Genomic DNA, 14050 nt, shown 5'->3' on the forward strand with positions numbered 1-14050 from the left:
AGACACTGTGGTGAAATTTTGGTGAATTTTGAACAATTCCTTCATATTTTTTCGCAATTGCAGTAATAAAGTGTGTTCAGTTTAAAATTTAAAGTGACAGTAACGGTTTTATTTTAAAACGTTTTTTGTACTTTGTTATCAAGTTTATGCCTGTTTAACATGTCTGAACTACCAGATAGACTGTGTTCTGAATGTGGGGAAGCCAGAGTTCCTTCTCATTTAAATAAATGTGATTTATGTGACAATGACAATGATGCCCAAGATGATTCCTCAAGTGAGGGGAGTAAGCATGGTACTGCATCATTCCCTCCTTCGTCTACACGAGTCTTGCCCACTCAGGAGGCCCCTAGTACATCTAGCGCGCCAATACTCCTTACTATGCAACAATTAACGGCTGTAATGGATAATTCTGTCAAAAACATTTTAGCCAAAATGCACACTTATCAGCGTAAGCGCGACTGCTCTGTTTTAGATACTGAAGAGCATGACGACGCTGATAATAATGGTTCTGAAGGGCCCCTAAACCAGTCTGATGGGGCCAGGGAGGTTTTGTCTGAGGGAGAAATTACTGATTCAGGGAACATTTCTCAACAAGCTGAACCTGATGTGATTACGTTTAAATTTAAATTGGAACATCTCCGCATTCTGCTTAAGGAGGTATTATCCACTCTGGATGATTGTGACAAGTTGGTCATCCCAGAGAAACTATGTAAAATGGACAAGTTCCTAGAGGTCCCGGGGCTCCCAGAAGCTTTTCCTATACCCAAGCGGGTGGCGGACATTGTAAATAAAGAATGGGAAAGGCCCGGTATTCCTTTCGTCCCTCCCCCCATATTTAAAAAATTGTTTCCTATGGTCGACCCCAGAAAGGACTTATGGCAGACAGTCCCCAAGGTCGAGGGAGCGGTTTCCACTTTAAACAAACGCACCACTATACCCATAGAAGATAGTTGTGCTTTCAAAGATCCTATGGATAAAAAATTAGAAGGTTTACTTAAAAAGATGTTTGTTCAGCAGGGTTACCTTCTACAACCAATTTCATGCATTGTCCCTATCGCTACAGCCGCGTGTTTCTGGTTCGATGAGCTGGTAAAGGCGGTCGATAGTGATTCTCCTCCTTATGAGGAGATTATGGACAGAATCAATGCTCTCAAATTGGCTAATTCTTTCACCCTAGACGCCACTTTGCAATTGGCTAGGTTAGCGGCTAAGAATTCTGGGTTTGCTATTGTGGCGCGCAGAGCGCTTTGGTTGAAATCTTGGTCAGCTGATGCGTCTTCCAAGAACAAGCTACTTAACATTCCTTTCAAGGGGAAAACGCTGTTTGGCCCTGACTTGAAAGAGATTATCTCTGATATCACTGGGGGTAAGGGCCACGCCCTTCCTCAGGATCGGCCTTTCAAGGCCAAAAATAAACCTAATTTTCGTCCCTTTCGTAGAAACGGACCAGCCCAAAGTGCTACGTCCTCTAAGCAAGAGGGTAATACTTCTCAAGCCAAGCCAGCTTGGAGACCAATGCAAGGCTGGAACAAGGGAAAGCAGGCCAAGAAACCTGCCACTGCTACCAAGACAGCATGAAATGTTGGCCCCCGATCCGGGACCGGATCTGGTGGGGGGCAGACTCTCTCTCTTCGCTCAGGCTTGGGCAAGAGATGTTCTGGATCCTTGGGCGCTAGATATAGTCTCCCAAGGTTATCTTCTGGAATTCAAGGGGCTTCCCCCAAGGGGGAGGTTCCACAGGTCTCAGTTGTCTTCAGACCACATAAAAAGACAGGCATTCTTACGTTGTGTAGAAGACCTGTTAAAAATGGGAGTGATTCATCCTGTTCCATTAGGAGAACAAGGGATGGGGTTCTACTCCAATCTGTTCATAGTTCCCAAAAAAGAGGGAACGTTCAGACCAATCTTAGATCTCAAGATCTTAAACAAGTTTCGCAAGGTTCCATCGTTCAAAATGGAAACCATTCGAACAATTCTTCCTTCCATCCAGGAAGGTCAATTCATGACCACGGTGGATTTAAAGGATGCGTATCTACATATTCCTATCCACAAGGAACATCATCGGTTCCTAAGGTTCGCATTCCTGGACAAGCATTACCAGTTCGTGGCGCTTCCTTTCGGATTAGCCACTGCTCCAAGGATTTTCACAAAGGTACTAGGGTCTCTTCTAGCTGTGCTAAGACCAAGGGGCATTGCTGTAGTACCTTACTTGGACGACATTCTGATTCAAGCGTCGTCCCTTCCTCAAGCAAAGGCTCACACGGACATCGTCCTGGCCTTTCTCAGATCTCACGGATGGAAAGTGAACGTGGAAAAGAGTTCTCTATCTCCGTCAACAAGGGTTCCCTTCTTGGGAACAATAATAGACTCCTTAGAAATGAGGATTTTTCTGACAGAGGCCAGAAAAACAAAACTTCTAGACTCTTGTCGGATACTTCATTCCGTTCCTCTTCCTTCCATAGCGCAGTGCATTGAAGTGATAGGTTTGATGGTAGCGGCAATGGACATAGTTCCTTTTGCGCGCATTCATCTAAGACCATTACAACTGTGCATGCTCAGTCAGTGGAATGGGGACTATACAAACTTGTCTCCGAGGATACAAGTAAATCAGAGGACCAGAGACTCACTCCGTTGGTGGCTGTCCCTGGACAACCTGTCACAAGGGATGACCTTCCGCAGACCAGAGTGGGTCATTGTCACGACCGACGCCAGTCTGATGGGCTGGGGCGCGGTCTGGGGATCCCTGAAAGCTCAGGGTCTTTGGTCTCGGGAAGAATCTCTTCTACCGATAAATATTCTGGAACTGAGAGCGATATTCAATGCTCTCAAGGCTTGGCCTCAGCTAGCGAGGGCCAAGTTCATACGGTTTCAATCAGACAACATGACAACTGTTGCGTACATCAACCATCAGGGGGGAACAAGGAGTTCCCTGGCGATGGAAGAAGTGACCAAAATCATTCTATGGGCGGAGTCTCACTCCTGCCACCTGTCTGCTATCCACATCCCAGGAGTGGAAAATTGGGAAGCGGATTTTCTGAGTCGTCAGACATTGCATCCGGGGGAGTGGGAACTCCATCCGGAAATCTTTGCCCAAGTCACTCAACTGTGGGGCATTCCAGACATGGATCTGATGGCCTCTCGTCAGAACTTCAAAGTTCCTTGCTACGGGTCCAGATCCAGGGATCCCAAGGCGGCTCTAGTGGATGCACTAGTAGCACCTTGGACCTTCAAACTAGCTTATGTATTCCCGCCGTTTCCTCTCATCCCCAGGCTGGTAGCCAGGATCAATCAGGAAAGGGCGTCGGTGATCTTGATCCTGCGTGGCCACGCAGGACTTGGTATGCAGATCTGGTGAATATGTCATCGGCTCCACCATGGAAGCTACCTTTGAGACGAGACCTTCTTGTTCAAGGTCCGTTCGAACATCTGAATCTGGTCTCACTCCAGCTGACTGCTTGGAGATTGAACGCTTGATCTTATCGAAGCGAGGGTTCTCAGATTCTGTTATCGATACTCTTGTTCAGGCCAGAAAGCCTGTAACTAGAAAGATTTACCACAAAATTTGGAAAAAATATATCTGTTGGTGTGAATCTAAAGGATTCCCTTGGGACAAGGTTAAGATTCCTAAGATTCTATCCTTCCTTCAAGAAGGATTGGAAAAAGGATTATCTGCAAGTTCCCTGAAGGGACAGATTTCTGCCTTGTCTGTGTTACTTCACAAAAAGCTGGCAGCTGTGCCAGATGTTCAAGCCTTTGTTCAGGCTCTGGTTAGAATCAAGCCTGTTTACAAACCTTTGACTCCTCCTTGGAGTCTCAACTTAGTTCTTTCAGTTCTTCAGGGGGTTCCGTTTGAACCCTTACATTCCGTTGATATTAAGTTATTATCTTGGAAAGTTTTGTTTTTGGTTGCAATTTCTTCTGCTAGAAGAGTCTCAGAATTATCTGCTCTGCAGTGTTCTCCTCCTTATCTGGTGTTCCATGCAGATAAGGTGGTTTTACGTACTAAACCTGGTTTTTTTCCAAAAGTTGTTTCTAACAAAAACATTAACCAGGAGATTATCGTACCTTCTCTGTGTCCGAAACCAGTTTCGAAGAAGGAACGTTTGTTGCACAATTTGGATGTTGTTCGCGCTCTAAAATTCTATTTAGATGCTACAAAGGATTTTAGACAAACATCTTCCTTGTTTGTTGTTTATTCCGGTAAAAGGAGAGGTCAAAAAGCAACTTCTACCTCTCTCTCTTTTTGGATTAAAAGCATCATCAGATTGGCTTACGAGACTGCCGGACGGCAGCCTCCCGAAAGAATCACAGCTCATTCCACTAGGGCTGTGGCTTCCACATGGGCCTTCAAGAACGAGGCTTCTGTTGATCAGATATGTAGGGCAGCGACTTGGTCTTCACTGCACACTTTTACCAAATTTTACAAGTTTGATACTTTTGCTTCTTCTGAGGCTATTTTTGGGAGAAAGGTTTTGCAAGCCGTGGTGCCTTCCATCTAGGTGACCTGATTTGCTCCCTCCCATCATCCGTGTCCTAAAGCTTTGGTATTGGTTCCCACAAGTAAGGATGACGCCGTGGACCGGACACACCTATGTTGGAGAAAACAGAATTTATGTTTACCTGATAAATTACTTTCTCCAACGGTGTGTCCGGTCCACGGCCCGCCCTGGTTTTTTAATCAGGTCTGATAATTTATTTTCTTTAACTACAGTCACCACGGTATCATATGGTTTCTCCTATGCAAATATTCCTCCTTAACGTCGGTCGAATGACTGGGGTAGGCGGAGCCTAGGAGGGATCATGTGACCAGCTTTGCTGGGCTCTTTGCCATTTCCTGTTGGGGAAGAGAATATCCCACAAGTAAGGATGACGCCGTGGACCGGACACACCGTTGGAGAAAGTAATTTATCAGGTAAACATAAATTCTGTTTTTAAACAACATTCTAATTTACTTCTATTATCTAATTTGCTTCAATCTTTAGCTATCCTTTGTTGAAGAAACTGCAATGCACATGGGAGAGCCAATCACACGACGCATCTATGCGCAGCCACCAATCAGCAGCTAGTGAGCCTATCTAGATATGCTTTTCAGCAAAGTATATCAAGAGAATGAAGCAAATTAGATAATAGAAGTAAATTAGAAAGTTGTTTAAAATTGCATGCTCTTTCTAAATCATGAAAGAAAAAATGTAGGTTTCATGTCCCTTTAATTATCAGATGCTGGTTATTGGTTTAATGTATTACCTTTTAATATCATTCTTATTATTTGTAAAGTACCACCAAATTCAATAATACTGAATAATAATAATTATATAGATAATAATAATAATACCTCTGTTTCTTTAGGAGGAGCCTCCGCGTCACATTTGGCATTACCAGTACCTCAGCTGGCCAGACCACGGGGTTCCTAACGAACCTGGGGGAGTACTAAGCTTTCTAGAGCAAATAAACTCTGCACAGCAATGTATTGCACTGCCTGGCCCTATTATTGTACATTGCAGGTGCGTAATGTGTGTGTGCAGCCAAGAAATATGTAGATTTGCTCTTTAAATATTTCTGTTATGTTAAGACACTTTTTTTTTTGTCCTTGCAGTGCAGGTATTGGAAGAACGGGGACAATAATAGTTATAGATATACTGGTCGGTGTTATTAATAGACAAGGTAAAACTTCTCTGCTCTGTCTTTCTGCTTGTTTATTGTTCATTTAAAATTATTATTTTATGTGTTGCCTCGTTTATTAATGTATTTTCTTTTTTTCTTTTTTTTTTTTGAAGACGATTAAAGGGACAGTAAACGTTAAAAAAAAAAAAAGTTACATTATTCTGCACATAGCCCCCCCCAAAGTTATACTTTCCTCGTTTCCTCTCCAGGCTCTTCTGATAAGGTCATCTTTTCAAAAGTGATTTGCAAACGCCCGATCGCTCTATTGAAGTAAATGTAGCGTGCTCCTGCTACCAGCCCAGAGCGGGAGTGCGCTACATTTAGTTCAGTATCGGGATCAGCAGGCCCGCAAAACGCTTTTGAAATCTGATCAGTAGAGCCTGGAGAGGAACCAAGGTAAGTATAAATTTGGGGTCTAAAAATGCTGAAATCTTTTGTTTCATGCTGTCACTAAGATAATGTTACATAATTCTGCACTATGTTTATTTTTACGTTTACTGTCCTTTGAAAGGGACAATGAAGTCAAAATTAAACTTTCATGACTGAGATAGAACATTCAGTTTTAAAGGGACAGTCTACGTCAGAATTGTTATTGTTTTAAAAAGATAGATAATCCCTTTATTTACCATTCCCCAGTTTTGCATAACCAACACAATTCTATTATTTAATACACTTTTTACTTCTGTGATTACCTTGTATCTAAGCTTCTGCAGACTGACCCTTATATCAGTTCTTTTGACAGACTTGCATTTTAGCCAATCAGTGCTGACTCCTGGGTAACTTCACGGGCATGAGCACAATGTTATTTATATAGCACACATGAACTAACGCTATCTAGTTGTAAAAAGAATGTCAAACTGTATTCAGATAGAGGCTAAGAAATTAGCATATGAGCCTAACTAGGTTTACATGCCCTATCTGAATAATGGAAAGTTTATTTTTTATTAGACTGTCCCTTTAAGAGACTTTCCAAGTTACTTCCATTGTTAAATTGTGCACACTTGTTTTATGTGCACAATTTGAGGCACAAGCTCCTACTGAGCATGTGCAAAGGTTTATACATATAAGTCTGTGATTGGCTGATGGCTGTCACATGATATAGGATGCAAATTGAAGTACATTTTGAATATGGCAGGAAAAAAAAGAATAATGCTTATTTAAAAGTCGGAGTAAATGTTACTGCATTGTCCCTTTATTATGCACTTGTTGATTATGCAACTCCTACTGTATTTTGAGCGACTTTTAAGCAAGAATCTGGATCCTGGGTCTTAATAGTTTTCTGACTTTTTCTTAACTGGTTATGCAGGTTTGGACTGTGACATTGATGTCCCCAAAACCATTCAAATGGTGAGGCAGCAGCGTTCTGGCATGGTGCAAACAGAGGCACAGTATAAATTTATTTACATGGCTGTTCAGAAATATATAGAGTCCAGAAAGAAATATCTAGAAGATGAACAGGTAAGAGAATATGATGTTAACAGAGTTTTCCTTTAATCAAATGTTTTAGAATGTTGAAGTTCTGTTTAGCAGAGTTTTGTGACACGGTTTATTGATAGTCACTGTGGTTCTGGGATCACTAAATATTTTAGCAGTTCTGAAAGTATTATAAGACTGTGCAACATTAATTCATTAATAAAACATAACTTAGCTTTTATTACTTTTAAAGGGACATGAAACTTATATTTTCAATTTTGTTTCATTCTCTTGGTATCCTTAGTTGAAGGTGCAGCAATGTACTACTGGGAGCTTTCTGAACAAATCAGTAGGCCGATAACAAGAGCCATATATGTGCAGCCACCAATAAGCAGCTAGCTCCCAGCTCCTGAACCTCTGAGTTGATTTAACTATCCTCCCAACTCCTGAGCCTACCTAGGTATCCTTTTCAACAAAGGATACCAAGAGAACAAAGCAAATTAGAAAATAGGGCATACAGTTTTAAACACCTTTCTAATTTACTTCTATCTGAATCATGAAAGAACATTTTTGGGTTTCATATCTCTTTAACCATTTAGTTGTGGAGCCATTTAACACCCTGGTGCTAAAGCTCTTTTTAGTCTTTTGAATTTAAACGTAATTTCTTCTGTTAAGTGTGATCAGTCCACGGGTCATCATTACTTCTGGGATATTACTCCTCCCCAACAGGAAGTGCAAGAGGATTCACCCAGCAGAGCTGCATATAGCTCCTCCCCTCTACGTCACTCCCAGTCATTCTCTTGCACCCAACGACTAGATAGGATGTGTGAGAGGACTATGGTGATTATACTTAGTTTTATATCTTCAATCAAAAGTTTGTTATTTTAAAATAGCACCGGAGTGTGTTATTATCTCTCTGGCAGAGTTTGAAGAAGAATCTACCAGAGTTTTTGTTATGATTTTAGCCGGAGTAGTTAAGATCATATTGCTGTTTCTCGGCCATCTGAGGAGAGGTAAACTTCAGATCAGGGGACAGCGGGCAGATGAATCTGCATAGAGGTATGTAGCAGTTTTTATTTTCTGACAATGGAATTGATGAGAAAATCCTGCCATACCGATATAATGTCATGTATGTATACTTTACACTTCAGTATTCTGGGGAATGGTACTTCACTAGAATTACACTGTAAGAAATACATAAAGCTGTTTAATAACTAGAGATTATGTTTAACGTTTTTGCTGGAATGTAAAATCGTTTTCATTTGCTGAGGTACTGAGTGAATAAATGTTTGGGCACTATTTTTCCACTTGGCAGTTGCTTAATCTGTTTTCTGACAGTTTCTGTTCTCCCTCACTGCTGTGTGTGAGGGGGAGGGGCCGTTTTTTGGCGCTTTTACTATGCATCAAATATTTCAGTCAGCAACTCATTGTATTCCCTGCATGATCCGGTTCATCTCTACAGAGCTCAGGGGTCTTCAAAACTTATTTTGAGGGAGGTAATTTCTCTCAGCAGAGCTGTGAGAATTATAGTTTGACTGAGATAAAAAACGTTTATTCTGTAATTTGTTTCCTGCTTTCAGAATTTGTTATCTTTGCTAATGGGATTAAACCTTTGCTAAAGTTGTGTTGTTTACAAGGATTGAGGCTATAACTGTTTCAATTTATTAATTTCAACTGTCATAGATCTTCTGTGCTTCTTAAAGGCACAGTACGTTTTAATATTATTCTAATTGAATTGTATTTCCAAGTTGCAAGTTTATTTGCTAGTGTGTTAAACATGTCTGATTCAGAGGATGATACCTGTGTCATTTGTTGCAATGCCAAAGTGGAGCCCAATAGAAATTTATGTACTAACTGTATTGATGCTACTTTAAATAAAAATCAATCTGTACAAATTGAACAAATTTCACCAAACAACGAGGGGAGAGTTATGCCGACTAACTCGCCTCACGTGTCAGTACCTACATCTCCCGCTCAGAGGGAGGTGCGTGATATTGTAGCGCCGAGTACATCTGGGCGGCCATTACAAATCACATTACAGGATATGGCTACTGTTATGACTGAGGTTTTGGCTAAATTACCAGAACTAAGAGGTAAGCGTGATCACTCTGGGGGTGAGAACAGAGTGCGCTGATAATATTAGGGCCATGTCAGACACTGCGTCACAGGTGGCAGAACATGAGGACGGAGAACTTCATTCTGTGGGTGACGGTTCTGATCCAAACAGACTGGATTCAGATATTTCAAATTTTAAATTTAGACTGGAAAACCTCCGTGTATTACTAGGGGAGGTGTTAGCGGCTCTGAATGATTGTAACACAGTTGCAATACCAGAGAAAATGTGTAGGTTGGATAAATATTTTGCGGTACCGACGAGTACTGAGGTTTTTCCTATACCTAAGAGACTTACTGAAATTGTTACTAAGGAGTGGGATAGACCCGGTGTGCCGTTCTCACCCCCTCCGATATTTAGAAAAATGTTTCCAATAGACGCCACCACAAGGGACTTATGGCAAACGGTCCCTAAGGTGGAGGGAGCAGTTTCTACCTTAGCTAAGCGTACCACTATCCCGGTGGAGGATAGCTGTGCTTTTTCAGATCCAATGGATAAAAAGTTAGAGGGTTACCTTAAGAAAATGTTTGTTCAACAAGGTTTTATATTGCAACCCCTTGCATGCATTGCGCCGATCACGGCTGCAGCGGCATTCTGGATTGAGTCTCTGGAAGAGAACATTGGTTCAGCTACTCTGGACGACATTACGGACAGGCTTAGAGTCCTTAAACTAGCTAATTCATTCATTTCGGAGGCCGTAGTACATCTTACTAAACTTACGGCGAAGAATTCAGGATTCGCCATTCAGGCACGCAGGGCGCTGTGGCTAAAATCCTGGTCAGCTGATGTTACTTCTAAGTCTAAATTGCTTAATATACCTTTCAAAGGGTAGACCTTATTCGGGCCCGGGTTGAAAGAGATTATCGCTGACATTACAGGAGGTAAAGGCCATGCCCTGCCTCAGGACAAAGCCAAAGCCAAGACTAGACAGTCTAATTTTCGTTCCTTTCGTAATTTCAAAGCAGGAGCAGCATCAACTTCCTCTGCACCAAAACAGGAAGGAGCTGTTGCTCGCTACAGACAAGGCTGGAAACCTAACCAGTCCTGGAACAAGGGCAAGCAGACTAGGAAACCTGCTGCTGCCCCTAAAACAGCATGAATTGAGGGCCCCCGATCCGGGATCGGATCTAGTGGGGGGCAGACTTTCTCTCTTCGCCCAGGCTTGGGCAAGAGATGTTCAGGATCCCTGGGCGCTAGAGATAATATCTCAGGGATACCTTCTGGACTTCAAATACTCTCCTCCAAGAGAGAGATTTCATCTGTCAAGATTGTCAACAATCCAGACAAAGAAAGAGGCGTTTCTACGCTGCGTACAAGAGCTCTTGTTAATGGGAGTAATCCATCCAGTTCCACGATCAGAACAGGGACAGGGGTTTTACTCAAATCTGTTTGTGGTTCCCAAAAAAGAGGGAACTTTCAGACCAATCCTGGACTTAAAGATCCTAAACAAATTCCTAAGAGTTCCATCGTTCAAGATGGAGACTATTCGGACAATTTTACCTATGATCCAAGAAGGTCAGTACATGACCACTGTAGATTTAAAAGATGCTTACCTTCACATACCGATTCACAAAGATCATTATCGGTACCTAAGGTTTGCCTTCCTAGACAGGCATTACCAGTTTGTGGCTCTTCCATTCGGATTGGCTACAGCTCCAAGAATCTTCACAAAGGTTCTGGGTGCTCTTCTGGCGGTACTAAGACCGCGGGGAATCTCGGTAGCTCCATACCTAGACGACATTCTGATACAAGCTTCAAGCTTTCAAACTGCCAAGTCTCATACAGAGTTAGTGCTGGCATTTCTAAGGTCACATGGATGGAAGGTGAACGAAAAGAAAAGTTCACTCGTTCCACTCACAAGAGTTCCCTTCCTGGGGACTCTTATAGATTCTATAGAAATGAAGATTTACCTGACAGAGGACAGGCTAACAAGACTTCAAAGTGCTTGCCGCACCCTTCATTCCATTCAACACCCGTCAGTGGCTCAATGCATGGAGGTAATCGGCTTAATGGTAGCGGCAATGGACATAGTACCCTTTGCACGCTTACACCTCAGACCACTGCAACTGTGCATGCTAAGTCAGTGGAATGGGGATTACTCAGACTTATCCCCTTCTCTGAATCTGGATCAAGAGACCAGAAATTCTCTTCTATGGTGGCTTTCTCGGCCACATCTGTCCAGGGGGATGCCATTCAGCAGACCAGACTGGACAATTGTAACAACAGACGCCAGCCTTCTAGGTTGGGGTGCCGTCTGGAATTCTCTGAAGGCTCAGGGACAATGGAGTCAGGAGGAGAGTCTCCTGCCAATAAACATTCTGGAATTGAGAGCAGTTCTCAATGCCCTCCTGGCTTGGCCCCAGTTGACAACTCGGGGGTTCATCAGGTTTCAGTCGGACAACATCACGACTGTAGCTTACATCAACCATCAGGGAGGGACAAGAAGCTCCCTAGCTATGATGGAAGTATCAAAGATAATTCGCTGGGCAGAGTCTCACTCTTGCCACCTGTCAGCAATCCACATCCCGGGAGTGGAGAACTGGGAGGCGGATTTCTTAAGTCGTCAGACTTTTCATCCGGGGGAGTGGGAACTTCATCCGGAGGTCTTTGCCCAAATACTTCGACGTTGGGGCAAACCAGAGATAGATCTCATGGCGTCTCGACAGAACGCCAAGCTTCCTCGTTACGGGTCCAGATCCAGGGATCCAGGAGCAGTCCTGATAGATGCTCTGACAGCACCTTGGGACTTCAGGATGGCTTTCGTGTTTCCACCCTTCCCGTTGCTTCCTCGATTGATTGCCAGAATCAAACAAGAGAGAGCATCAGTGATTCTAATAGCACCTGCGTGGCCACGCAGGACTTGGTATGCAGACCTGGTGGACATGTCATCCTGTCCACCTTGGTCTCTACCTCTGAAACAGGACCTTCTGATACAGGGTCCCTTCAAACATCAAAATCTAACTTCTCTGAAGCTGACTGCTTGGAAATTGAACGCTTGATTTTATCAAGACGTGGGTTTTCTGAGTCAGTTATTGATACCTTAATACAGGCTAGGAAACCTGTTACCAGAAAGATTTACCATAAGATATGGCGTAAATACCTATATTGGTGTGAATCCAAAGGTTACTCTTGGAGTAAGGTTAGGATTCCTAGGATATTGTCTTTTCTACAAGAAGGTTTAGAAAAGGGTTTATCTGCTAGTTCTTTAAAGGGACAGATCTCAGCTCTGTCCATTCTGTTACACAAACGTCTGTCAGAAGTTCCTGACGTCCAGGCTTTTTGTCAGGCTTTGGCCAGGATTAAGCCTGTGTTTAAAACTGTTGCTCCACCATGGAGTTTAAACCTTGTTCTTAATGTTTTACAGGGCGTTCCGTTTGAACCCCTTCATTCCATTGATATAAAGTTGTTATCTTGGAAAGTTCTATTTTTAATGGCTATTTCCTCGGCTCGAAGAGTCTCTGAATTATCAGCCTTACATTGTGATTCTCCTTATTTGATTTTTCATTCGGATAAGGTAGTCCTGCGTACTAAACCTGGGTTCTTACCTAAGGTAGTTACTAACAGGAATATCAATCAAGAGATTGTTGTTCCTTCTTTATGCCCAAATCCTTCTTCAAAGAAGGAACGTCTACTGCACAACCTGGATGTAGTCCGTGCTCTAAAATTTTACTTACAGGCAACTAAGGAATTTCGACAAACGTCTTCTCTGTTTGTCATTTACTCTGGGCAGAGGAGAGGTCAAAAAGCTTCCGCTACCTCTCTTTCTTTTTGGCTTCGTAGCATAATTCGTTTAGCTTATGAGACTGCTGGACAGCAGCCTCCTGAAAGAATTACAGCTCATTCTACTAGAGCTGTGGCTTCCACTTGGGCCTTCAAGAATGAGGCCTCTGTTGAACAGATTTGCAAGGCTGCAACTTGGTCTTCGCTTCATACTTTTTCCAAATTTTACAAATTTGACACTTTTGCTTCATCGGAGGCTATTTTTGGGAGAAAGGTTCTTCAGGCAGTGGTTCCTTCTGTATAAAGAGCCTGCCTATCCCTCCCGTCATCCGTGTACTTTTGCTTTGGTATTGGTATCCCAGAAGTAATGATGACCCGTGGACTGATCACACTTAACAGAAGAAAACATAATTTATGCTTACCTGATAAATTCCTTTCTTCTGTAGTGTGATCAGTCCACGGCCCGCCCTGTTTTTAAGGCAGGTAAATATTTTTTAATTTATACTCCAGTCACCACTTCACCCTTGGCTTTTCCTTTCTCGTTGGTCCTTGGTCGAATGACTGGGAGTGACGTCGAGGGGAGGAGCTATATGCAGCTCTGCTGGGTGAATCCTCTTGCACTTCCTGTTGGGGAGGAGTAATATCCCAGAAGTAATGATGACCCGTGGACTGATCACACTACAGAAGAAAGGAATTTATCAGGTAAGCATAAATTATGTTTTTCATTGATTTACACAAATGATGTGTTTATGTTTTAGGGTACCCCAAGCACTTTTCAAAAACAATTTTAGTTTGCAAAAATACTAAAAGATGTCAAAAGGCCACCATACTGATTTTTTATTCTATCTTTGCAAATTGCCACCTTTGGATTAAAAAAATAATTTCAATTACAAAAGTGTTAAAGGGATATGAAACCCAAAATTTTTCTTTCATGATTTAGACAGAGCATGCAATTTTTTTTTTTTTTTTTTTAATTTATAAACCAAAACAATTTACATAGATCAAATATCATACATTTACTATCTTGTACAGAAAACAAGGATAAAGAATGAGATACAAGGCCATTGAAACACAATATATCAATATAGGCATACAAGATAAAGACAAAATTAGAATAATTTTTACATAGCCTGTAAATTTGAA

General features: G+C 42.2%; 1 protein-coding gene across 1 annotated transcript in view; it reads left to right on the forward strand.

Annotated features, from left to right (window-relative positions):
* The window catches only part of LOC128638486 (tyrosine-protein phosphatase non-receptor type 11-like), a 372663-nt gene that overhangs the window by 339006 nt on the left and 19607 nt on the right, over positions 1–14050 (forward strand). The window contains 3 exon segments of the mRNA XM_053690465.1: positions 5347–5501; positions 5594–5661; positions 6968–7119. Of these exon segments, the coding sequence (XP_053546440.1) occupies positions 5347–5501; positions 5594–5661; positions 6968–7119 (375 nt within the window).

Source organism: Bombina bombina, chromosome 8 (assembly GCF_027579735.1).
Source record: "Bombina bombina isolate aBomBom1 chromosome 8, aBomBom1.pri, whole genome shotgun sequence".
NCBI classification, from domain to species: Eukaryota; Metazoa; Chordata; class Amphibia; order Anura; family Bombinatoridae; genus Bombina; species Bombina bombina.